Source organism: Sphaerodactylus townsendi, linkage group LG03 (genome assembly GCF_021028975.2).
Source record: "Sphaerodactylus townsendi isolate TG3544 linkage group LG03, MPM_Stown_v2.3, whole genome shotgun sequence".
Lineage (NCBI taxonomy): Eukaryota > Metazoa > Chordata > Lepidosauria > Squamata > Sphaerodactylidae > Sphaerodactylus > Sphaerodactylus townsendi.
Genome location: NC_059427.1, coordinates 134,288,438 through 134,314,670, shown reverse-complemented (window position 1 = coordinate 134,314,670; position 26,233 = coordinate 134,288,438). Strand labels below are relative to the sequence as shown.

General features: G+C 43.9%; 1 protein-coding gene across 3 annotated transcripts in view; it reads right to left on the bottom strand.

Moving 5' to 3' along the window:
• AXIN2 (axin 2) overlaps nt 1-24,664 on the bottom strand; it is a 47,388-nt gene extending 22,724 nt beyond the window's left edge. Inside the window, exons 1-3 of one of the 3 annotated variants that reach the window (XM_048490487.1) lie at nt 24,531-24,664; nt 20,973-21,906; nt 13,561-13,701 (exon numbers count right to left, since the gene is read on the bottom strand). In XM_048490487.1, the coding sequence (XP_048346444.1) occupies nt 13,561-13,701; nt 20,973-21,796 (965 nt within the window). In that variant the 5' untranslated portion in view covers nt 21,797-21,906; nt 24,531-24,664. Of the gene's footprint in view, nt 1-13,560; nt 13,702-20,972; nt 21,907-23,697; nt 23,829-23,937; nt 24,277-24,530 lie in introns of those variants that run through there. The other 2 variants (XM_048490485.1, XM_048490486.1) reach the window with 2 other exon arrangements.
• Between the last annotated feature and the right edge of the window lie 1,569 nt (nt 24,665-26,233).

Genomic DNA, 26,233 nt, shown 5'->3' with positions numbered 1-26,233 from the left:
GCAATGGAGAGAAGAAACCGAAGCACCCACCCTTGATTTCTTCACATCTCCTCTGCCACCAATGGAGATACAGCCTTCAGAGGTGATGTGCTTCTGCTATGATTATGATGAACGCCCTATTGTGAATAGAGCCTACGGCTCCAATGGGAAGAGCAGGACAATTCTAGGCAGTGAGACCTCTCATTCTAAAGAAATGGGCATCTACAAGAATCTTGATGGATAATATACATGAAGTAGTCTGAAGCCACCAAAGCACTGGATACATTCAAATTATCATGCAACCAAATGCAGTTCAGAAAGTCTTAACCGCCGAAGACCAAGATGGGAAAAGTACTCGTAACTACATTACACTAATAATCTGTCCCAACCTTGATAACTGCATAGTTGTACCCTACAGAGCAACTCTGGCTTAGCTGTTCTCAGATTTTAAAAAATGAGTGAAAGAGATGGCCCCACAGAAATAGAAAGTCATAATAACACTGCCCCCCACTCAAAACTATCATTCAGTTTGTGGCCTACCCTACACAGTTTAAGCTTGTGCTATTCCACAAGGACAGAAATAAAGTTGGAAAGAGCTTTCATAACAGACCAAGAGAGGAATACCTTTAACAACTGTGAGCTCTGTGTTTCATGAAGGACTGATATATGCACGGCGTGGGCCACAGGGAAACTTCTTATCATGTGACCTGGCCACATGCACAGCCAATCACATTTAAATGTTATTTACGATGTGGCCTTTACTCATTTATTAACATCAGCACTCAAGGGCCCCCAATTAGTAACCCACTGGTGTTCCTAACAGATCAATGATCCAGTTTCTTTAACACATGATCATGTACATGTAGAAAACTTACAGAGGCAAGAAAGCTTCTGAACAGGCCAAGTCCTGTATATAGAACTAAGATGATGTAGTGGTTAAGGGTGCTGGACTGTGATCGGAGAGACTCAAGTTTAAATCCCTACTCGGTCACAAAAGCTCACTGTGTGACCTTGGGCACATCACTCTTTCTCAGTCTAACCCATCTCACAAGGTTGTTGTTGTTGTGAGGAGAAAATGGAGGTCAGTGATGTTGTAATGATGCTTTAGGTCCCCACTGGGGAGAAAGTAGAGTATAAATGTTTTTAAAATAAACCAGATCTAAGCTACTCAAAAAGACATATTCTCAAGAAGACGTAAGCTCAGTAACTGTGACTTTGAATCAGCCTATTGTACCTCACAGGGCTGTTGTAGGGATAAAACAGAAATGAGGAGAACGACGTAAACTGTTTGGGGGTCCAGTTGTGGAGAAGGGTGGATGCAAATAAACCATAAATATAGCAGGTAATAAGTAGGGTGGTGAGTGAGTGTGAAAGAGAGAAGGAAGGAGAGTAAGGAGAGGATTATGAGAGTTGTTAGGAGGACAGAAAGAGAAAATAATGTAGGAATGGTGATACAGGAGAAAATAAGGCGCTCCTCACGAGTCCTTTCAGGTTCCCCATTATACAATAGGGCCCAGTCTGAGGATCAGCATTGTGTAACTGAGCCATAGTTTTCTTGGGAAGAAGCTGCCAGAGATGGAGAGAAGATGAAGGAGATAGGTACGCTGGTGGGAGGAAAGGAGAGAAGGAAGCAGGAAAAGGGGAGGGGCCATGGGAGCTTTCAGGAAAGGAAAAGAGGAACTGTGGAGAAACTAGATGCCCCAACAACCAACTGTTCTCATTGGATTAGAAAGGATTTTATTGAGTTAGTATAGGGATTGCAACATTTTGGATTAAATCCCCCCTCCCAAACTTTACTTCTGCCCCGAAGAATGGCACCAGTTTGAAACCATATACAGTAACTATTCCTCTAATCAGTCTTTGGCTGAGGTTGTGGTTTTGTCCCCCCGCCCTGCACAGTCATAAGAACATAAGAACAAGCCAGCTGGATCAGACCAGAGTCCATCTAGTCCAGCTCTCTGCTACTCACAGTGGCCCACCAGGTGCCTTTGGGAGCTCACATGCAGGAGGTGAAAGCAATGGCCTTCTGCTGCTGCTGCTCCCAAGCACCTGGTCTGTTAAGGCATTTGCAATCTCAGATCAAAGAGGATCAAGATTGGTAGCCATAAATCGACTTCTCCTCCGTAAATCTATCCAAGCCCCTTTTAAAGCTATTGGGGAATACCTTAACACAGGAGTCTGCAACCCGCGGCTCCGGAGCCGCATGCGGCTCTTTCGTCCTTGTACTGTGGCTCCATGTGGCTTGGGACCTGAGCAACCTGAGGACTACGCTTTGCCATAATAAGCAAGCGAACAACTGCCCCACCCCCAGCTGGCAGGTGACAGAAGGCACCAGATTAGGGAAGGAGGGGAAAGGACACTGGAGGGAGGGAGGGAGGGAGGGAGGAGGCGCGCTCGGCACGTCCCAAGTGGAACTTGCCATCGTTGGCATTGCCGCCGCTGTCTATCCTGCCCGTTTGGATGACGGATGGCAGCTCACAGCATTTTTAGTTTGCTACATGGATAATTTAAGTTCAGCTTTTAAATTCTTTTGAAAGAGACCTTCAACTCGGCATTTTTTTTATTTTTTAAGAATTCAAAATGTTCAAAATGTGTTCTTTGCATAAATAAAATATAATTTTCTCTGTAGCACTTCATGGATTTCATAAGCAACACACTATAATTGTTTATACAAAGCGTAAAGGTAAAAAACAATATATACAGTGTTATCTTCATTTTAAATGTCAAAAAGTATTTGCGGCTCCAAGTGTTTTCTTTTCCGAAAACAGGTCCAAATGGCTCTTTGGGTGTTAAAGGTTGCTGACCCCTGCCCTAACAGAAGCTTTTCTAGGTTAAGGATGCAAGTCACTCCTTCAGTCTCATACTGGTTGGTACTAGCTGGTCACTGTGATTTTTAGATAAACTGGCTAGATACACTAGTACACACACACACCCATTTTCCAACAGACAATTTAATATTTCCATACATTTAACTTATCTTTACATCCCCTGCCAGGAGAAGCAGTAACTATTTCCAGGGATAAAAGATTTGTTCCCAGCAGACTTATAAATGTGAGTGATTGTCCAACTGGGAACTGGAGGTTTTCCAAGCAGCGTGAGAGCGAGGGTGTGCTGGGCTCCATCCAAGCTGAACAATCCATCCAAATCAACAGTTGTGGGTTTGCTGGGTGACGAGGGCTAGGAAAAGGGCAACCACCCCCTATGCTCGCTCACCCACTCTAAAATGGGCTTGAGGTTTGTTCACTGGCTCATTGTGGGCTGTGGAGTGTTTAAATGCAGCATCGCACTCCCAACTCTCAGAATTCTATCTAAAATATCACACAGACCAAAAAAAAAAAAAAAGATCAATATTTGAACTGGCCGTTACAGATCATCTCAAAGCTCCCACACGGCTCCACTCAGACACTGTCACAAGTTGCAATTAGACTGAGAATGAGCATGAACGCAGCAGCTGTAGCAATTGCTCCTCTTGCTGTCCCCACCTGGCACTTGATTAAAAACTTCCTGATTAAATCAAGCTTCCATTTTTCATGGCATCTAAATGGAAAGGACTCAGCAAAGTGAAATATACTCTCTCCATACTATGACTCTACATCGGCATTATGTCAAGCTTCAGAATCCCAGTTTGTGGGGGTAAACAATCTTCAAGCAGGGTCACAGCTCATTGGTGTGCATGCAGAAGGTCCTGGGTTCAACCTCCACCATCTCCAGTTGAAATGCTAAGGTAGATGATGTCAAAGACCTCTCAGTTAGACCCTACAGAGCCACTGCCAGACAAGTAGACAAGACTGACCTAACTTGGCATTAGGCAATGTCATGTGTGCCATTTGCAGAGATTCCTGCATTCAGACATTGCTGCAAACTTGAACTTGACCCAACCAGAACTTTTCAATCAAGCTTTATGCAAGAAGTGAAGCTGGAGGCGGGAAGACTGAGGAGCAGTCCAGGCAATGAATTGTGTCCACGCAGAATCTCAGATAAAATCCTACTGGGCTGCAACTAATCTACCAAACTTTTACTGTCTATAAATGATTGCCTCCTGTACCGCCCCCCCCCCCCCAAGCATTTATGCAACATTATCATCTACGTGCTACATTTGGCCAGCAAAAGTATGGAGAGAAGAGATTCCTGTTTCCTCTTGAGCGATACACCCGAGTCAAAAGCTAAGAACCTTTCCAATCACAAGAAAATGTTATTCACTGTTCTTTCTTTACACTTTTGGCTGGCGTTTGTGTTAACGAGGATAATATTTTAAGCACCTTTTGTATTTGTGCAATTTCCTCTGTCTGAAGCCTTCAAGAGCCTTCAAGGTATCAGGCCATGAGCAAGTCTGAGTAAGGAGGACATTCAACATTTTTTGGGGCTTCCTTCCTTCCACTTCCCTGTAGGGCAGTGGTGGTGAACGTTTGGCACTCCAGATGTTATGGACTACAATTCCCATCAGCCCCTGCCAACATGGCCAATTGGCCATGTAGGAAGGGGCTGATGGGAATTGTAGTCCATAACATCTGGAGTGCCAAACGTTCGCCACCACGGCTCTAGGGCATCAAAATCTAGTAGAACTAGACATTCTGGAAGGCAGAATTCCCTTTAAGAGGATCTTTGCTTACACTCAAGGATTTGTCTGATTACCACCTTTCACTAGGAGGGGATTCCTTCCTAACCCCAAGTTGGCCACAGACCCAAGTATTCCTTTTGTCCATCCTTGTTCTTGCTCAAACCATTTGATCTGCAGATATGATACCTGCCATTCTTTGCTTGTGGTACATTTTGGGCTTAACTCTTGAGTGCGAATGGGGGAAGGCTTCAAACTCCCAGTGACTAACACAGGAAAGCAAGAGATACAAGAGCTTTTTAAAAATCTCTAAGTGAACTGTAATTACTGGGCGGGGGGAGGGGAGAGAATGTCAAGTGTGCCTCTTTGCAGGCACAAGTTTCTTAATGGCTTTGGATTCTGAAAGAAAGAACAGCACAGATTCATTAACTGTCTCACATCTGGCAAGCATACTAAGGCAAAAGAAAATATTCTGTTTTACCAATTGCTTCCTGTTCAAATTAAATTACATATGCCATGGTCAAACACTGCCCACTGTGTATAAAAACGTACGCAGAGCCAGTGTATACATAACACTTCAAGGAACAGACAAAAAGGCAAGTTGTGGCCCTAAAGTTTGAGAAGAAGAAAGAGAATGACTAATGAAAACTTACCGTGAATGATCCTTCTCTGAATCGAGAAGGCCACCTTGTGGGTGTTTCATACCATCCAATTGGGAAGACAGGAAACAATCTTTTTCTCCTTCCTGATTGGGGTGAGACCACCTATCTTTCTTCCTCAGTTCAGATACTCCTCAGAGCTCTAGTCAATTAACCATAAACTATGCTTGGGAACTAACTAATAATTATAAAATAAGTAATTGAATATAATAGAGAAGATATTGCCTTTGATTGCCAACGATGACATGGGAGGTGCAAGATGTCCTCCTTGGCTCAGAGGACAAAGACCATACACAGTAAGTTTCCAATAACTGTTCTCCCTCTAAACGGAGGTAATCCTGTGGGAGTCTCAGAACAGTGTCCCCAATATGGGTGGGTCATCATTGGTCAACTTTGTGTACATGCTGTAGGCCTCTGGCTGAATTCTATATCCGCCAGTCTGTATGTGTCAATTTTATGTTGCGTTACAAAGGTGGATATTGAAGACCATGTGGTGGCTCTGTAGATTTCTTCAACCGAAGCTTTCTTATTCAGTTCCACATTGGTAGCTGCACTGCGCACTGAGTGGGCTGTGATTGCAGTAGGTGGTTCAAGATTCTGAGCATAATAAGCCTCTAAGATACACATTGTGCTGCTAGAGATGGCTCACCCTAGGTTTGGTGGAGAAATAGTAATGAACATTGAGACAGTTTATCTAATAGGTTGAGTTCTGAGTATGTAAATTTTCAGGGCTCTCCTCACATCCAGGGTGTGCTATATGACCTCTTTGGGATGCTTAGGTCAAGGACAAAAGGAAGGAGGGCATATCTCCTGCTGTTGATGAAACTTGGGGTTGATCTTGGGACTAAATGATGGAAGAACAACCCTGTCCCTATGGAATACGCATAGGTCTGGATGCGCTGATAGCATGCTCAGTTCAGAAACCCATCATGCCGAGGTTATTTTCACAAAGAATGTAGTTTTCATGCTCAGGAACTCCATTGGTACTGCATGTAGTGGTTCAAAATACTATTTGGTGAGGGCGCTGAGAACCCCATTCACTCTCCAAGAGGGGAAGCAATAGATAGTTAACCAGTTCCAGCTTTCACCCCTCTAAGGAATTTGAGAATTTGTTGATGTTAAGGTAACAGCCAACCACCTACACATAGAATAACTGTGTCAATTGCAGCTATTTGTCTCCTGAGCATGGTAGATCAAAGACCTGATTATAAGCCTTCTGGGAAGAGAAAATTCAATTTCTTCCTTCTGGACCCAAAGTAAGCTTTCCATGTTATGTTATAAAGCCTGATTATAAAGACTTCCTCCTAAAAGCTAGGATAGTGTTGGTGACAGCCTCACTCAGGTACCTTCTGCACAAGTCATTTAAAGCCTTGTGGGGTCGGTAAAAACGCTGGTGTGGGGGAGGTGTTCACACTGCTGCCGCTGCTGGAGCACAGGTGAAGTGGTGAATACCCCCCACACACACACACACACCAGCGTTTTCCTGGTTTTCCTTTTGCAAAACGCTGCCTTCCATCCGGTGCCGAGCAAACAACACCAGGTGGAACATGGCGTTTTCCCTGCACTGCTTTTTTCTGCCTCTTACTTCCTCTTGGCTGCCGTCACTCTATAGAGGCTAGGGGACACACCTCCTGGCCTCCATCCCCCGGAGACATTGCCATGGCCACGGGGGCATGTCCCCTAGCCTCTGCTGAACGACGGCAGCAGAGTGGAGGTAAGAGGGGGGAAACGCAGCAGCCCCCGTGCAAAGGCAGCCTCATGGGCTGCTGGGGCACCAGTGCCGTTTGCAAAACAACATGTGAATGGCCCCGGGGGATGCACTGGCTGCAAGTATGCCGGTGCACCCCCGTTCACAAGACCCATGCGGGAAGGGCCTCAGACTGTCTTTAATCAAGGCCTTCCTTTCAAGCTCCATGCGGTTAAGTTCAGTCTGGCCAAGTTCAGATGCAGGATGGGCCCCTGTTGTAACATGTCCCTGCTGAGTGGAAGTCACAGAGGTGGTTGCATTGACATCTGGAGAAGTGTAGAGAACCACTTACAATGGGGCCAACGAGGAGCTATTACTATCACTTCCACCTGCTCTTTCCAGATCTAGTGCAACACTGGCATAGGAGGAAAGGCATACAAGAGTTTCAGTGGCCAAGGAGACATCAGAGCATCCATGGCAATGGCTGATGGATGGAAATATCAAGTGAAGAATCAGGGGGTCTGGCCATTGGAGGGAGAGGTGAACAGGTCCACGCTGGAATGTCCCATCTGTTGAGTCACCTGGAGAGAAGTTTGAAAATCTACCTAAGAAGATTAATCTTGTGGACTCAAGCTCTTGAGAAGGGGTGTTGGATGTAACTGTGTTTAATGTGCAAAGGAAATGAGATGAAGATTCATCAGGGGTTGGCAAGTGATTAGCTAGAGAAGGTAGTAATTGACCCCTCCATCCTTTTGTGTCACCTCTTGTCTGTCCTTAGACTAACACTCTCAGATCCAATATCCTGCTTCTTCTCAGAAGTTAGTTGCAGAGACTCATCTTAACTAGTAAGATAGCAGCATGCTATCTTTCCCTCCTTCCTATCTTACATGTACTTCCTAACAATCAGTTACCTTCTACCCTTTTAATCAATGTGTTAACTGCTTCTCTGTGTGGTAACTCCAACTTGAAGGGGGTCTTCTTTAGTTTTCATTCTCCTTCCTGGATATCCTGGCAACTGAGCTAATCTGCTTGTGTGTTATAGAGACCCCACAAGAGTTATGCACATATCAAGAAGAGATTCTTCTCTGCCCATGTAAGTGCTTGAGGCCTCCTTGTGTAATGCCGGGACTTGGATCCCCCTTGGTGGTTTATATGGGATTTGCTGGCAATGTTGTTGGTGCTCGCTAATACATGGGATTGAATTATTCAGCAAAGTGGGATTAATGATTTTCAACTCCAATCTGTTGATGGGTAGGAAGGTCTTGGTAGATGTCACCCCTGGACTGGTATCCCCTTGTTTGCAGCTCCCCAGCCAGAGAGACTGGCACCAGTGAATATTTCAAAGGGGCCCTGAATCCAGTAGGATTTGTGCTGAAAGATATTTGAGGATTTGGCCCACCAAGTTCAGCTGTGTTTGACTTGATGTGGGATCGCAATGGAGAAACTGAACAAATTCTTCCTGGCAAGGCCTGAGGAGTTGTTGCAGAGGTCTGCAGGGAAGTTTCCCCCATTGAATGGCATCTATGTTGTACATCAAGGAAGTCCCAGAAGAGATGACAGACTCATGAGTGGGGAGGACTTCGACTGAATGACCAGCATCGATTGTTTTTTAATCCTTTTGGCCTTTGCTTAGTGATGAAGATCTTGTTCTCCCTGGTGTCTATGATGACACTCAAGTGTTCCAATCTTGGAACTGGGTTCAGGGTGCTCTTCCTGAGGTTCATCAAGAATCCATGTTTCTGAAGGAAACACAGAATCTTTTGGATGTCCATCCTGGATTGGTGGAGAAATTGCGACCTAATAACAAGATCATCCAGATATGGGTGGAGATGATGTTTTCCTCCCTGAGTTTCACTACAAGGTTGACTAGTATGCTCCTTTGATCAGGAGTTCATTTGGCAGTCAGAGGGGTGTCAATGTCTTCCTCTGCTAAGTTGTCTTTTTCCCCCTGATCTACTCATAGCTTGGACACCCACACTGAGTGCCTTGCAAGCTGAGAGTTCCCAGTTCTCCTGTCCCCGGGGTGGGGGTGGCAGTGAGAAGGTGAATCAAAAATGAAATTGATAGGCTTGGAACAAAGTAGAAGATACAAGTATGAGAAAAGGTTAATAAGAACGAAAAGAAAGTAGGTAAGATATACCAAAAATCGCTAGAGTAGCACAGTCTCGAAGAAAGAGCTGCTGTCTAGAAGAAAGGTGGACAGTCTCACCACAATAAGGAGGGAGAAAAAAAAATAATTTCCTGCCTTTCCAATTGGACAGTGTGAAACACCCATAAGATGTCCTAAGCTCAGAGGGGGAACAGACGAATATGTGAAAGAGACAGAAGACAAAAAAAGTCATGCAAGATTGATGCAAATTTATGGGATGAAAATGGGATTTTTAAAAAAAGCTATTGGCATGATAGCAAGAAAAATAAGCATTAAGTGATGAATGGCAGAGACCATAAAGAGGGCCTGGTACAGTACTTTACTGGTACAGTACACAGCTTGCATGTATGAGGGTCTCAAATCTTCAGCAGGTCCAGTTAGAGGTTCTTAAGCAGTAAAGCTAGGAAAAGCTTCTTAAGAAAGGCCATGGAGAGTTACCAGTTCAGGTGGACAGTGAAAGGTTAGACGAGCCAATAAGTCTCTCTATATAAGGCATCTTCAATGTGAGTGGAGGCTGGGAAAGAAGCCAATTAGCCATGAAGAACAGGGACATTTAATGCTCTTCCTTCTACTGGAGATTCTTCCAGATCCATGTAAGAGTTGTCAAGAGCAGAAGCAGGAAACAAATGAGATCCTGGTCCATAACAGTTGGTTATTTGCTTACTTTGCTTTATTTTGCCTCCTTTGCAAAGTGTTTTGCTTGTGACAAGGAACAGTGTAAGAAAGCCTTCTAATGGAACCTTGACAATGTCAATTGAGGCGAAGTCCACTCCACATGGCAGCTCAGCCTCTAGAAATCCATGCCACATCACTCTCCCATTCATTGAGACTTCCGATCATCCCAATTGTTTTCAATACTCCCTACCCCAGTAATTTGGTTAAAAGAGGGTGTCATTTTAATTGGTTCACTTAAACAGCAGCTATCTTTGAAGAAGATGTTAATTAAAATTAAATAGAAAGACAGATGAACCTCATTCAATAGGAGGGTGGTATTACCTAAAAACTCTGGGAAACCAAATGTGACCTTCTAATGAGGGATCTAAGAGCACTTTCCAAATTCTGGGCACAGAATATTTAAAAATAAGAGAACTTTGGAAAGAAAAAAAGAACTGCAAAAAATAGGAAAAGAAAAACTCCCAGAGTGCTAATGAAGGCAAGATGTGTAGCTGGAGTTAGGATTTTTAAAACTAGCAGACAAAGAGATAACAGAGCAATCCTAGGCAGGTCAACTCAAAAGCAAGACCCATTTTATTCCATGAACTCTACAGCCAAGAAAGTAGATTGCAGCCCAAGTATGGTGTAGGGGAGAGAACACTGGACTTTTATTTCTGCTTGGAACACTAGATTAAGAGGGGCCTTAGCTAAAGTTTGACACCTTCCATCAGAAAAACAGAAGCAATCGTGACCTTGCCTCATAAAAATTAAGAGGGAAGGGGAAAGAAATAGCAAAGTACTTTGCACCTTCGATGAAACAGGGGTTGTAGTGGCCGCAGGTCTGATGAAGTCCTGGCTACAGATTCCCATTCAACCTTAAAATTTCAGTTTGTGACCCTGGATAAATCTTCACTCTCCCTTCCCTCTACTGATCTGACACAGAATCTTATCACTATAAATCTTCCCTCTACTGGTCTGATACAGAATTTAAAAGAATATCATGAACAGAGGAACAGTGAAAATATTAAAAGCCGATGTGCACAATTTATGACACAGGTATAGTCACAATCTCTATTATAATTTAAGACCATTTTTAAAGTCTCACTGTAACCCCTTCTTCTCTCCAGAAAAATTAGTTTTGTGCTAAATTCTCTGGTATCGGGTGCGTGTGAAAGGGTGTGTGTGTGTGAAGAGAGAGCTTTAAATCTAGCTCTGGGGTGAAGGAAATAAGACTGCAAAGTTTTAAGCACTGAGTGGCATGGTTTAATTATAAACATTTTCTCTAACCAGTCTGGTGCTAAGCCAATCTGTTTCTGGGGAAACACTAGTTTTGAAGTCTTCCTTCCAGTCAGCTGCCATTTAAGCTGAGCCAATTATCTTAGCCTTTTGACTTAGATGTGCCTGACCTAACCTGAATGTAGTTTCAGTGCTTCTTTTGAAATATCAGACTCCGGCATATATGCATTCACTCCCATCTCCATTTGGCAATGGCTCTGAAAATGAGCCTCTGATCTTGCCAACATCAAAAGCCTGGTTTGTAAGATAAGGTAATATTTGAAGTTGGCTCAGCAGTACTCCCCTGTGTCCAAAGTAAATCCATAAATAAGATATTACCAAATAATACAATAATTGGTTTCTCGCTCTTTCCCTCCAATCAAGAAATGGAAATGTGACTTTGTCCAATACTTTTGTGGGCAACATCAAAAATGAGATTAGACCAACCCCCCCCAAAATCCTTGGGGTTAAACCAATTCAGAAAATAACCAAGTATTAGTTTTCTCAGCACATGACAACATACCACCCAAGACACCTGATCCATTTGAGACAGACTCTGTCCTTCTCCACTAGAGCCATTCTAGACTTTTTACACAATTTACAGTTGAACAGGAAAGGACCACAAAACCAATGGCTTTAGCATCAAAGGGGACACCAGCTGATTCCACTCTCTCCCCATCCACAGGACTTGCCCTCAAACAATGCCTTTTTCTCAAGTTTCCGTTCCATGCGCCCATTGCAGAGAAGGAAATTCAAAACACAAAAACAACTTTGGCACACATGCTGGTGTCACTGCAATGGACAACAGCTGTTGAAGCATATCAGCGTGCTCTGGTTTTAAGAGTGTGTGGTATTTAGCTATATAGCTCCAAAAGGAGGAGGGGGTAGCTCTCACTCTTTCACATACACTCCTGCTGGTAAACAGTCTTTCAGTTTGCTTCCTTCTAGGCAGTAGGGAAATCCAAACAGTTCAAAGGCTTGGAGGAGGAGGAGGAGGAGGATGGGGAGCTCAGGATCCATTTGCAGCAGGAAATGGTTAAATTTCTGAGTTTTCCTAGGGTTGCTCTCTGAAGCCATAACACTAATGGCAGTCTTACTGAGATCCCTGTCTCTCTTCCCACCAACCCCAACACCCCTCCCCATATCTTGAAGCTCCCAGTAGTTTAATCAGGCAAGCTTCCCCCTGCTCCTCACAGCCTGTACCGGCTATTGTTATGGCAGGAAAAAACAGCCAAGCTCCTTTCATGCATGGCTTTATGGGGAGCTCCTATTCACTTGTTCAAGTAAATTTCAAAGCGGCCTGCTATCCTCTTATCCCCTCTAAGCTCCCCTAGACTAACAATAGGCTGAAAGCGATTCAGTTAAGCCTTTCATCCACCATGCACTTTATTTTTCACTCAGTGCTCTCATCTATATAAGGCCCTACAATTGGCATTGCTGTGAAGAGAGGGTATAATCCCAGCCTTGCGAGTCCCAAGTGACCCAACATTGGTCCAGAAATGACTAACCCAATGAATGCTCTATTGACACATGATCACATACAAACCACAGCTAGCAAAGAGAAATAAAACAGCGATGTGGCTCTTTCATTTCAGGTCAATATTGTTCAATAAGAAGGCACAGAGAGCGGGGGCAGGTGGGGTTTGCTTTTCCATTAATGCCAACTCCAAAAACCCACAAACAAGGGCGGGGGGAATAGTTGAAAGTTTGCATCTTTGGTGTATTATTCAATCCTTTCTCTTCAGACTGCTAGGCCTTTACTGCCAAAAGTCGTGTAGCAATAGGGAAAACATCGCTTCAAAGTAAAATTTAGCACACTGTAAGAATTAAAAGTAGAACTAAATGTGGGGAAGGTACTAAGCTATATGAACTAAGCACCTTATCCCCCCCATGCTATAAAAGGGGGGGGAGGGAGAATCTCTCCCATAGCACTTCATTCCCAAATTGCCTCTGTCTCCAAAGAAGGTAGAAACGCAACAGAAACACAGGAAGTGGGGGGAGGGGGAGAAGGGGAAAATACCAGTGGCCCAGATACCGTTCACCAGAGGTTGCACAGAAGTCTGTCTCGGGATGATCAAGAATTTGTTATTCCTGCATACTCAAAAGGTCAGGATTATTCTACCAGATCATTCTGCCCCACTCTTCTTCAAGAGAGAGATCCATCACATGTTTGGACTCCTATTCTACAGAGTCCTCCTTGTACAAGGAAGCCACCTGTATCTGACTTGAGGAAGCAGCTAGTCCTTAAGGTCAACAATATTAGCAAGTTTACCAGTAGCCTCAGAAAGCACTTCCTGGAGGAAGCAATCTCTTTTTTTATGACTGTTAATGAGATAATACACCTAGTCTCAAAACAAAGGCTTAGGCAAGATTGAGATTGTGGATGCATTCCATGGGTTACAGGCTAGGTTTCTAGTCTTACTGGGAGAACAGGACTGTTTACAGGAATCCCCATTTGACTCTCAAGTGAAGTCATGGAAATGGGGGAAGCTGAACCTACCATTAAACCAAAAATAACCACTGTGTTTTTTTAAAAATAAATTTACATATATAAACACTCACACCAACATATTTTCCCAAATTCATCTTAGGGGATACTTACACACTGCTGTCTGTCATCGACATGGAATCATCAGTCAAAGCATCACTAGATATTTCACTATCATTTGCACTAGTCGTTGGAGCAAAGACATAGCCAGAATTCACATGGTAAGGGTTAACAGGATCATTCCTCTTGAAAGACCTATGAACACAGAAAAATCAGGAACCCAGTTATTCTCTGAACTCAGGAAACAGATACGACTGAAAGACCAAATAGTAATGAGGTAGTTAAACAAGTATACACAAACCAAACCAAATAAGTAACATTCCCAACCCTTAGAAGTTTGCCCTATCAATTACAATGGAACTACCTTGAAGGCAGACATGTCTAAGATCAAGTTTTCCATGCACTGTTTGTTCCAAATGATTTCACAAGCAGTTCTACCACTACAAGCCCGTGAAGGTTGGTAACCTTCAAGTTACCAACCACTGCACAGTTTAAGACTGATTCAGAACATTCCTTTCTCCCCATCGTACTCCATTCTGGCAAGACTCACACAGAAAGCAAGTTTGAGAGCAGATCCAGCATGCAGAGGCACCACAGATTCTCCGTGCACATCCATGACCAGGGAATCAAAATAAGCCTTTAAAAGGTTAAGGTTTTGGCTCATGGGGAGAAGGAAATGCATGTCGTACTCATTCACAAGCTTACCCTCCATGTGGGTCTCAAAGATTACAAAGGTCTCAATGTGGCAGAGAGAAAGTTGTCATGCACTCCAACTCCAATATCAACATCTTTAAAGTTTTTAGGATTCATATGGGGACTTCTGAGAACATTTGCCATTTTAACCAAAACAAGTCAACTGTTTTGACAGACTGGTACATTTTTAGAAGAACCTCAATTAGGATATAAATGTCATTGATGCCTCGCATCGCAGAACACATCCAAACTGTTTCTATGTAGTCAAGTAGTGTATACCTGAAACAGATACTGGCAGGTTTACACGTTCAGATCTCAAAGAAAGAAAGAAATTCCCTAGATTCCCTTACCAGCTTGCTCCATTACTTAACTTTTCCCCATTCAACCCAGGGCCCAACTTCTCTTTTAAGCCTTCATATGTGCATACGAAATGAAAAAGCCAGGCTGGCTGAGCTGTGAATGCCCCAGATTCAAATTTCATCCATGCATCCAACCATCTTAGGAGCAAACCATTCTCTATCAGCCTCCAGTTTGTGTTGTGGGGGAAATTACACAGATCTACCACGCAGGTAGGGCTAAGGTTAACCTCACTGCATTTTAAGTGATTAGGAGAAGCGCTAAATGTTAAGAGCTTATACTTTAGCATTATTTTCAGGTCTAGATTTAAGAAATTCTAAGCATGCTCTAACCCGGATGGCCCAGGCTCTCTTGATCTTGTCAGATTTCAGAAGCTAAGCAAGGTTGGCCAGGGTTAAAATTTGAATGGGAGACCATAAAGGAGTTCCAGTGCTGCTAACTAGAGGCAGGCAATGGAAAACCTCCTCTGTTCATCCCTTGCTTTGAAAGCCTAATGGGGTCGCCCGTAAGTCAGCAGCGACTTGAAGGCACTTTCCACCATCAAGCACGTCAAAATGACAGAAGTGTTTGACTGGCACAATTCAGAGTTGACTGACAGACATTATGCTAAAGGATACTGTAAAACAAACAAAACCCCAAAAGTGTAACTCAATATGTCCATTGATGTCAACAGGATAACTCCTTTGTGGACCACTTCAGAAGCTGTGCCACCCCAACAGTGTGTTGTCAAGTACACTACAAAGTAAACTGGCAGCTTTGTGCTTCTACTGTGCTGAGCAAGTAAAGAGTAGCCCTTGTCACCGATTCCTCCTTTAGTTATATAGCTCCAATGGAGCAGCACAAATCAGGGGAAGAAACAAGGGTGGGACTCTGTAGCCTCTATAATGTAATGACACTCCAAGCCCAAGACAGGGCTCAGGATTCAATACATAAATGTCTGCACGTCTGTGATAATTGTTTGCTGCTGAAATTATATGCTTACATTTCCACACAGCATCCTCTTTCAATACACAAGCACAACAGGCACAGCACACAAGCAAAGGCAGCCAGATGTTCCTCATTTTACACAATTCTCCTCCTTTTCCCAGATACCCACCCAGTGGAGCATCAACAGAACACGCCTTCAACTCATAAACCCCTCACTTCCACAACATACCACAGGACACATCCCCCGCAAGCAGACCACATCCTTCATTTTAAACAAATGTGGAAATGGCAGCCCTGACCAACCAAGGTTCTGAAGTTCAATTTTAACAGAGACATGGACTCTTTAATCTGTGACTCTTTTGAAAGCAACTTAGGATGCATGGGGAGAGGGCAGGTGGCACCATCTTTTACCCAGATTTAAGTTTGTTTGTTTGTTTATGGAGAAGCCATTGAAGAGCAGCTAAAAAACCCCACGCCCCTTGGAGGAGGGCAAAGCTTGATTTAAGTGAGCAGTTTGGCTGCCTTTATGATAAGCAGCCCTTCCCCTTCTACCAGTATTCTCATCTCTTTGTCTCTGTTTGCCCTGGTTACCCACTTTCGACCTCTTCAGTAGTCTTTACTCAGCTTTCTCTCAAACAACAATCCCTCCCACCCTCCCCTACTCCCCTGCTGTGTTGCATTCCTCTGTTTCATGGGCAAGGGGGAAAACATGAGTCCTTGTGAAGGCTTAAGCAAAGAAAAGGGTTGAGGTGGGGGGTGAGAGATGGGAAAGAGAGACACACAGACAGCCCCCTCTTCAAGTTATGACTGCAAACAGCATGACTGAAGTTCTAGGCCTCCATTTCAAAATGACCTTTGCAAGAGGCCAGGCTGCAAAAGAATCAGGTATTTAAGCACAGCTGGGATCGCATTCTTTTCCAAAGCACACAAAGATTTTGCAGTAGGAAGATCAAGACATCTGAAAGATGGGGTGGGGGGGGGGGAAAGGAAAGAATAGAATTTGGATCTAAAAGACAGGTCAGCCCCACATGTTTCCAATTGAAAGCATAGTTACACTTCCATGAAAGCAGAGAATCCAAATTTTGTACCCAAGCTAGAAATTCTGACCCTCCTGATGGGGCATGCAAACTTGTAAAGTCCCAGTGACATTCTTTAGGCCACTATTAGTGTTTGGAGTGTGGGAGCAGGGAAGACTGAAGTCTTTACTTTTTATGACTCTCCTTGAAACTGTTTCATGTCCTGCTTTTACAAAACCCAGGCCCATTAGCCTTATTGTTATAAAGTATCTGGTTTCAAGATGCTCACCATCCATACAGAACCAGCCCGGCTCATTAAGTTGCTCCGACAAGCTTTCCTTTTAAAGTGCATGCAAAGCCTTTATCATACCAAGGCAGCAATAACTGCTTTGTTGTGCTTACACTGCATCCCTATGGGAGTATAAGGAGAAGTCCTTCAGTAGCTGTTGGGGAGGCCATTTGGAGCCTTCATCTTCTCAGGTTTGTTTGAAGTAAGACTTTGTTCAGCCCAATAAGTTCAACACGTTTAGAACAAACCTCAAAACAAGTCTGCAGAAAACTCTAACTCATGATGTTACAGAGAAAAATAACATTTTCAGAATGTGGATCAAGTGGGTGGAGATAAAAGGGTGGGGGGGAAGGCGGGGAGAAAAACCTAAGTTTTTCTTTTTAAGAGAGACCTATATGGAAACCCTCCACATGCATTGAGTAAACCAATTAGGGATGTTTTCATAATGTTGCTTAAAAAAAAAAGTTGACCACCCTACAATGTAATTTTAGCCAGATGCTATCAAATTTGCTTTCAAGGAGTTTAGACTCACCGCAATGGCCATCGCAATGGTCTATAAGCACACAAACTCCAAACAACGCATCTTCAGTCCCAATATGAAAAGTGCTTTCAGCTGTCAGGTAATGGTTGTTCTCATAGGGGCACATGACACGGCCTTACATTGAATCAGCCCATCAGTCCATGAAGGGCTGCATGATCTACTCAGGCAGGTAACAGCTCTCCAGGGTCACAGATAGAGATCTTTCACATTGCCTACTATATGATCCTTTTAATTGGAGATGATAGCAACTGACCTGGGACTTTCTGAATCCACACAGATGCTCTACCATTGAGCCACGGCCCCTCCCCTCTCCAGCTTCAAGAAAAAGTGCTTCTGAAGCTATGGTAAAATGGCCAGTATCTAAGTCCATGTAAGCTCAGTATCACAGAGAGAGATGAAATAATCTGTTCAGGGTGTCTTTTGTAACAGGGACCACAACGGAAGAATATCTATTTTTAAACTCCCCCCCCCCCCCAACAGCCATGCTCACAAGAGAATGACAAGCAGGCCTTGAACACCAGAGAGACATGGAGTATACATAGAGATTGTCCAAAAGCCAACCAAGTCTTGCTTCACAGGCTAAGGGATATGAGTGTGAAACAAGTTAGTCACAAAACTACCCCAAACTATCTATTTCAGCCAAGTACAGAAATTCACTCATTGGTTAAGGAAATTGCAGTTGAACTTTTAGTGGCTAACTTAACATGTCTTTGGGTCAAAAGCATTGATGGATGTTTTATGATGACAATATTTAGAAGCAGAGAAGCGGCTTGCCTCCCACTGCTCTTCAAGGAGGCTGGAAGGTACTTTTTTCCTTCAGCTCTACCACAACTGCATCAAAACTGATGGGAACTTGATTTCAACAACTTCACACAAAATCCGGTCAAAGGCCCCTTCCGCACATACAGATTAATGCACTTTCAATCCACTTTCACAATTGTTTGCAAGTGGATTTTGCAATTCCACACAGCTGCAAAGTGCACTGAAAGTGCATTGAAAGTGCATTATTCTGCATGTGTGGAAGGGACGTTAGAGGGAATGCCTTGAGCTAGTAGAGGACCATCTGCTAGATGAAACTTCCTTAGAGGTCTGCCTTATTGGCTATTATGTTATAATACTGCACCAAAAGAGGGCACTTTTGCCCACATAAACTTGTGAGTGATCAATTCAGAATCAACAGATGTTCAGTTCTATTTCAGGGACCTCAAACAACTCAAAAGTCAAATAAACTTTGACTTCAGTCCACAGGGGGGAAAAAGAATATATAGCTTTAAAATGTAATCCTGACAAAGGATAGTTATCTAAACCAAGGGTGAAGACTTTGTCTGGTCTCAGGAGGACTGAAAATATGGATATTTTAAACATACTACACACAAATAAAGGAATGCTAGGGCCACTCCACAGAGGCAGGCAATAGCAACCCATCTCTGAATGTCCCTTACCTTGAAAACTCTGTGCACTTGCCTTAAGTTGGCTGTGACAGGATAGCAAAAAAAGAAAAGAAATCAACAACAGTTCTCTGTGAAGTTGACATGTTAGACACACTTCTATCATAGTACTTGTACAGTCAAATGGGGGGTGCAGGGGGAGGCTATTCCACTAGCCAAGCGGAAAGGCATTTGACATGTCATCCTGTAACAGCAGCAGAAAATAGACTGGACAATTCAATATTAATTTCACCCACAATCTGGGAAAAAAAACTGAAGGGGAAGGAAAAGCAAAATTGATGCCTTCTAGCTTAGGAAAACAGCTTCTCGATTAATGCCTTCAGGCAACATAAACATGAGATCTTGGTCAACACGTTAATACTACTAATGTATATAGCACTTCTAATTGGCATAGGAGTTAACAGATGTTACTGAGTGTGTACCTACTGCCCCCTTGGGTGACATTATCCCCATTTTCAAGCAAGCGGCTGCGATTGAGGTGTTCTGAGGTGGCCCAAAACAACATAAGGCCAGGGCAGATAGGATCGCAATGCATGTTCAAATCCAGCTCTTTTTGCTAAGAAATACAGGACACATGGGGAGGATCAAAGCAATAAAAATCAAGTCTTTGGAAAACTGTGTGAGGCAAGCCACTAATATTGCTGATCAAAAGCATGTGCTAGGTCTGCAGGCTCAAGTGAAGCTTCAACCACTCAAAGATTGAATATATTGTTTTCAGTTCTACTTTGGAAAAAGCCAAGTGGGCAAAACACTGAAAACCATGCTTTCAGGCAGTGAGCTGTATTAAAATTATAAGTTCCTCTACTACTTCCTGCATTATAATGGGGAGAGGGGAACAGAATGGGAAAGTAACACTGTTTAAATCCTGTACAACAGCGGGATACAGCTGTCAGACATACAGCTGGTATAGGTCACAACACTTGAGGCCCATTGAGAAAAAATACTTGTTATGGCTAAAAATATAAACTTTCCTTCGCTTAAGAAAAGTATTAAGACGATAGAAGATGCTTTACCAAGGATCTCCCACCACAGAGATGAAACCAACAGGTAACACATGGTATCATTTGCACAGGTAACAACTGGAAGAAGTTCCCTTAAAGATGTTTGGAGGCCTTCCAGATTTGCACTGGGGTGAGAGAGAGCAAAATCAAAACCAGCTGTTTCCCCAGCTCCACCACTGGAAGAGACGGAAAGCACTGCTGCTCCTCTGAAGCGCATACAAGAAACACGCCAGATGCAATACAAGAACCCTCCTCTTAGAGGCGGACCATCATTGAAACAAGCTGAAAACAGCAGAGATGCCTGAAGCGCTCTGATGCCCATGAATCACAGAAACACTCAAAGAAATTCCTGTAAACCAGATGTCAAACACTTACCAGATTGAGAAACTCCCAAAAGCAAGACAGAATACACACAACAGAGAGAGACAGCAGGTCCTTTATGCCAGGGAAGTGGAGGGGATAGAATGCATAGAGTGTCAGAAGATTATGCCATGGCTGAGAGGGAGAATATGATGTTGGAGTTTTTAGAAGGACCTTTTGTCAGCCTGCACAAGAACAGAGCTTGGAGTACCCAAGCACATCTGGGTAGAGAACCACCTTCTCACACCGCTTGAATCTGGAACATGCATATAAAGGCCAACTGCCCCTGCCATTACCCTATGCCCGCAACTTAAGGCCGTTACGGAGGATCTCCTAAGAAAACATGTAGGTCATACATAAAACTTCCTTAAGTTACACAGGCTAGCACAGCATGGATTTTCCTGCTCCCCCATCGCATAATTGTTCCCCATTTTCTGCATGTAATCCACATTATTTCAACACTGACTGAGGATGAAGTTGGCAAACGAGTATTTCATTACTCATTCGCATGCCTAGATGGTGCTCTTCCCAGTTCCTCTTAATGTGGTTTAAAGTGGTAACAATTAACGCATGTCTCAAAGAACAAGAGTCGCTTTGAAGTTCTTTTTTGATGTCTAAAAGAGCTTTAAGAACTGGTGGGTCTTAAAACCACAATGTACTGCTTTAATAGGAGGAAAAACAGCCTTTCCTCCAAACCAGAGATAAAACACCAACTTTTTTTTTTAAGGTTCATAAGAGTCTCTTTGCAAGATCTACTCCCAACATTCACAGATCTATTTTGAAAGCCTCAGGAGCAACCAAACCCAATAGCCATTCCAAAACCAGGTACCTTACCTGAACCCGTTCTCCACAGTTTCTGTAGCTCGGATGCTTGCTGTAGCCCTCAGTGCCTTACTAGACAGTCCAATTACAGATGGTAAAAGTTTGTCTTTAAAATCTGCACAGCTCCATTCCTCTTCTTCATTCAACGTAGGGAGATAGCCACAGTCCACTTTTAAGCTCCCCAGTCCATTGCTGTTAATATAAGCAGGATTTTCTCCCCCACTCCTTACATATTCGAGGTATACATCAGAAGTCAAGAACATCTGGTAAGCATTTTCCTCCATCACAGTCTGAATCTCAGTCTGTGCCTGATCAAACATTATAGAATCTATCTGCTGCTTCTTGATAGTATCCCTTATGTAGGTCTTTGTGGCAGGCTTGAGTTGTTTGGAGACAATGCTGTTGTTCTCAATGTACCTTTTGTATATAGCTTTGGCTACTCTTAAAGTTTTGGTATCATTAAGGTCCATCTGCCTGAAGCCATTGCAGGCAAACCAGAAGTCTAAAGTATCCACACATTTTTCCCTTTCTAGGAAGGTCCGAAAGAGATAGGCACCATCTTGATCACCCAGCAAGGAATGCAAGGATTTGGTCCATCGTGCAAGAGGGGAGTCGGGAGATGCGCTGCCTTCTGGCTCCCCAAGACCATCGTCATTCCTCCTTGGCGTGGAAGAAACTGACATGGCCTTGAAGGTTTGGTTTTTCAGGGCAAACAAGTTGGCAGGCAGGTGGCATGGTGTCTCTCCTTCTTCCCCTGGCACAGGGGGGCGGGGGGCATCCTCTCTGAAGCTGCTGCTGGGGTCTGGAAGGTGAGTCAGCAACGCTGCACTGCTCATGGTTCCTGGTGCTCCTTCTGGTAGGGCCTTTTCTTTTCAAGTTCCTCAGCAATCTGCGTGCCTCTCGCTTTTCTTTCTCAAGTCGGCAGGGGATCCTCTGAGTCTTCTCTCTTAGAAAAAAAAGGGGGGGAGTATTGATCTAATCAAAACCAGATCCACCCAACTTCAAAGACAAAAAGTAAACAGGCTTTTCAACTCTTCACATTAAAATAAAGAGGCAACCGCAGCTATCTGCAGCGCTAATCAAAAGTATCAGATATGTGTTTCAAAGAGAAAGAGTGAACTCTGGGCACACTTTTAACTTTGGTGTGGAGAGAGCAAAGGGGGAGGGGAGAGTTGGAAACAAAAAACAGTGAACTCTTAATTACTGAACTGCTTCTAAAATCAAAACATGTAGAAGGAAAAGTCCCTCCTGAACCTTTCCCTCCTGCTAGTGATAAAATCTGAGCAGTCCCAGGAACAATGTTGAATCCCTTATGTTGCTAAACCCATTCTGCACCAAAAAATTCCTTCCAATTTTTTTGCCTCCCTCCCTCCCTTTGGTAGATAACTCTAGGCAAAGAACAAAATGTGCTTTCCTCAGCATCTGGTTTCCATTTCTCCCCCCCCACCCCCCCACCCCTTCAACTCCTTAAACATAGATTATGATCACCAGAAACCCTTCTATGTACAAGTCTGGATGCTCCTTTGAAACTGTACATTGAGAAAGTGCTTAAGAGAAATCCTGACCACAGAATTGGTCTGCCTCTTCACTGAACCATCAGCCTTCAGAGACTTGTCACAGACTTGGTTAAAGAAGGCAACTTACATTAAAAGACATCCAAATAGTAAAAAATGTTGGAAGAAAGCGATTGGTGGGGTTTTTTCCCCCCTTCCACTTTTGGACCTCTTCATGCTATTTTTACACTGTTAGGTCCTTTCATTAAAGGGAATCAAACAAGACTGTGAGAGGAAGTTTTGTACTTCTTTCCAACACCCTTCTCAAAGCTGCACAGCGGAATACTAGCTTTCTAAGCCCTGGCTTAAAAAAAAAACCACCCCAGCATTCATCCAATAAAAACCTACCTTACTATACATGTAAAGACTTCTAAACTATATCAGGAGAGCAAGTCAATGCCCGGTTCCTCCGGACATCCTACCATCTCAGGCATCATCCCAAATAAAAATTGATACCCTTAAAAAAGCTCCTGTATTCCTCACCGTACCTCCAAAATCTGCCAAGAGTTCACGTGCCAAAGGTTATGGGGTGAGGGATATAAGAAGAAAGTACTGTGCCTTTCTTGCAGAACATCTGGGATTGGAAAAGACATTCCCAACGGGTTTATATTCTCAAGTCTGTTCCCCAACCTCAAAACAAGTAACACCCCCCAGCAGAAACAGAACCCAGGGGAAAGGGTGAAAAAAATAATAGTATATCTAATTCATTCAAAAGAAAAAAAAGAGGCTAGAACCTATGAAGCATCGAGTGTTCTCAAAGTGCAATCCTGGGGATGCGGGGGGGGGGGGGTAAATTAAAGGAAAAATCTCCGGAAATGGCGACTGACTGAACGGGGGGGGGGGGGGTTGACAAGAGATCTTCAAGAAGGAAGAGGAATTTGGGGGTGGGGGTAAGAAGTCCTAAGCCAGTTGCTTTCTCCGGGTCGTGTGTACCACCTGCCCCGTAAGGAAGCATGTGATGCCTCTCCGGACTTCAGAGGGGGTGCTGATCGTAGTGGGAGGGGTGAAGGGGGAGAGACACATCGCATCCTCACGTCTACAAACAAAAATGCATCCAACATCTCTAACTCTCCTCTGCCGTCACGCCGGCCTTACAAATACTACACGTTTAAAAAAACAAAACAAAACACCTCCTCAATTTACCGGGACAACCGGTGGGGGGGGGGGTCTGTAGCGGCACCTACCCTTCCGCCGTGTCGCCCCCGCTCAAAACCTCGGCGCTGTTGTGGTGGTGGCTGTAACTATTATTAATAATGGCAACCGCGGCTCTATCTCCTGTTCAGCCTCTGCTCGCTCCTAACTCACACATAAATAGCTTTCCTCCAACAACTTCAAAGCCCCAGCCGAGGGCACATCAAAGCAACCCGGGAGCGGGGGGGGGGGGGAGGCTGCGCTCGGATCGCAGGCATTCTTTTGCAACTTACCATCGATCCCGCCGCTCGGGTGGGTTTTCTCGGCCCCCTCCACCAACCGGCACTTCCTTAAAACAGCCCCCACTCCGATCCACCTCCCTTAGTCCTTTCCTACAAAAGTAATCCGCGATGTGGCACTGATTCTCTCCCCGCCACCTTATATTCTCATCTTCCAACTCCCCTCTTGTTTCGCCATCGCATCCGAGAGTTTTTAAAAAAAAAAACCGAGGGGGGGTATTAAGACGTTGCACGAAATAGACCAGCGAAGAGAGAGTTCGGTGCGATCCTCTCCTTCCTTCGCTACCCCCTTCTTCTTGAACCAAAGAGGGGGAAGGAAAAAAATCAAAAGCCCTGATCCCTCCCCCGCTTCTCCTGACCCCCCACCCACCCCCCTCCTTTCAACTCAGGTCCTGTTTCAAGCAGTCATTCCATGCACCAAATGTCCTCCGGGCTATTCCAACAAACACTGAGCTGTGGGTTTAACTGTGCACATCAAAGTGAACAACCGAGAGGACGGTCCTGTAAGGGAGATAAGAGCCTTTTCTGCAACACCTTCCCCCCCCTTCCTTTAAAAACAAAATGAAATCAAAAGGCGCAGTTCTTACTTATTGGCTACGTTAGCCGAGGCTCTGGCAGAAAGCATGGGCTGGAAGGAGACTTATTTTTCTCTCTGCCTTTAGAGAATTTCCTCACTTTTGTGGAGTATATGCATGCGTGTGTGTGTGTGTGTGTGTTTTCACGCTCAAGCTTTAAGACTTGGATTTTTTTTCGCCTCGTGAGTTGCTACTAAGTTGCCAGGACCTTATCAAAGGGAAACAATCTCTAGCCAACTCCCCCAGGCTTTGGAACGTCAGAAGTAAGTGATCCTGCCGCCCCAATCGTATTATCCCTGCAATTCTCTCAGAGCTGCAAGGAACCTTAAAGGGACAGGCAACATCGCCTGCTCTCTTCAACCTCCCCAACCAGCTACACTCCCTGCCTTTAACCCTTTTCTTGCTCGATCCACTCAGCCCTTTCTTTACAAACTATTCTTTCTCTCTCTCTCCCCCCTCCCGCTCCTCCTTCCCCCCATGAGATAAAGATCAATTGCTGTTTGAACTCTCTTCCTTTTATTTTCTCATACAATGCAAAGCTGCTGCTGTATTGCTCTTTTTGGAGGGGGGAAAATGTACAACTTTAGTAGGGCAAGGCTGTGAAATCATTTTGCGGTCTGCCTCCGCAGCACCCCCCCCCCCCCCCCGCATGCCTTTTCTTCTGTAAAGTTTCACGTCGGAAGAAAATTGGCTTTTTCTTTTTCTTTTTTTATTCTGCATCTAAACAATATCTGATTGTAATATAACGGCCACACCCACAAAACTCTGTTCAACTCCCCTCCCCCCATATGTTAAATATTAAACAGACACGGAATGCTTTAGAAAAGCCTTTAGACAAAAGGTTCTAATTAGAGATTGGATCTGGCTTGCAGGTTTCGGGCCAATCCGCCGCCCTTCCCCCCGTTACAGCCAAGCTCCTTTATGAAGTCGTGATCTGTTGTCTTTTAGGATTATTTAATGGGCAGTCCCAGAGCACAGAAATCCAAAACCTCTGAACTTTTTGTAAGTTCTGCTACCATAATGTATTTAAACTTGGTGACTCCACTCTTTTTTCCTTTGTTTTAATTTGCTCCTTTTAACACTCTCAAACACACACATACACACCTTTTCATCTATGTGGTCATTTCAGGGATTTAATTTTTAATTGCATTTGCAAGACAAGCAAGACTGATAAGGTACAAAACTTGGCAACTGGTGTCTTGCCCCTCTCAATAGTAGAAATATTCTCTGTTATAAGTTTTTTTTTTATCACGCAGCCCAAAGTCCAAGTCCATTGTGCTAGGAGATGTACAAAGAACTGCAGGGCCTATCTTTCTCCTCCCAAATGGAACAACTCAAAAGAAATATTCACTTGCAACCTGACTTTATGAATGTTTACTCAGAAGAAATTTCCACTGAGTCCAAAGTGAATTCTTCCAGCAAGTGTAATTGGATTGTTGCCTTGGGATGATGATACGCATTTCTTGGAAGTAAAGCCTGTTGAACAAAGTGAGATTACATGTCCCATATTCTCATGCACTATGACTATTTACTTATGGTGCTTCTCATTATGCGTGAGGTGCTTTCCCAAAGTTTGTTGGCTCTTTCATGTTTCATACTTGATCATCCCGAAGCACAGTTCACCGAGTGCAAAAGAGCATATTGCAATGACTCCCAAAATGGGTGTTGCAGGCATGGCTGGAAAAATTATGTCACAGTGAAAACAGCCACTGCTC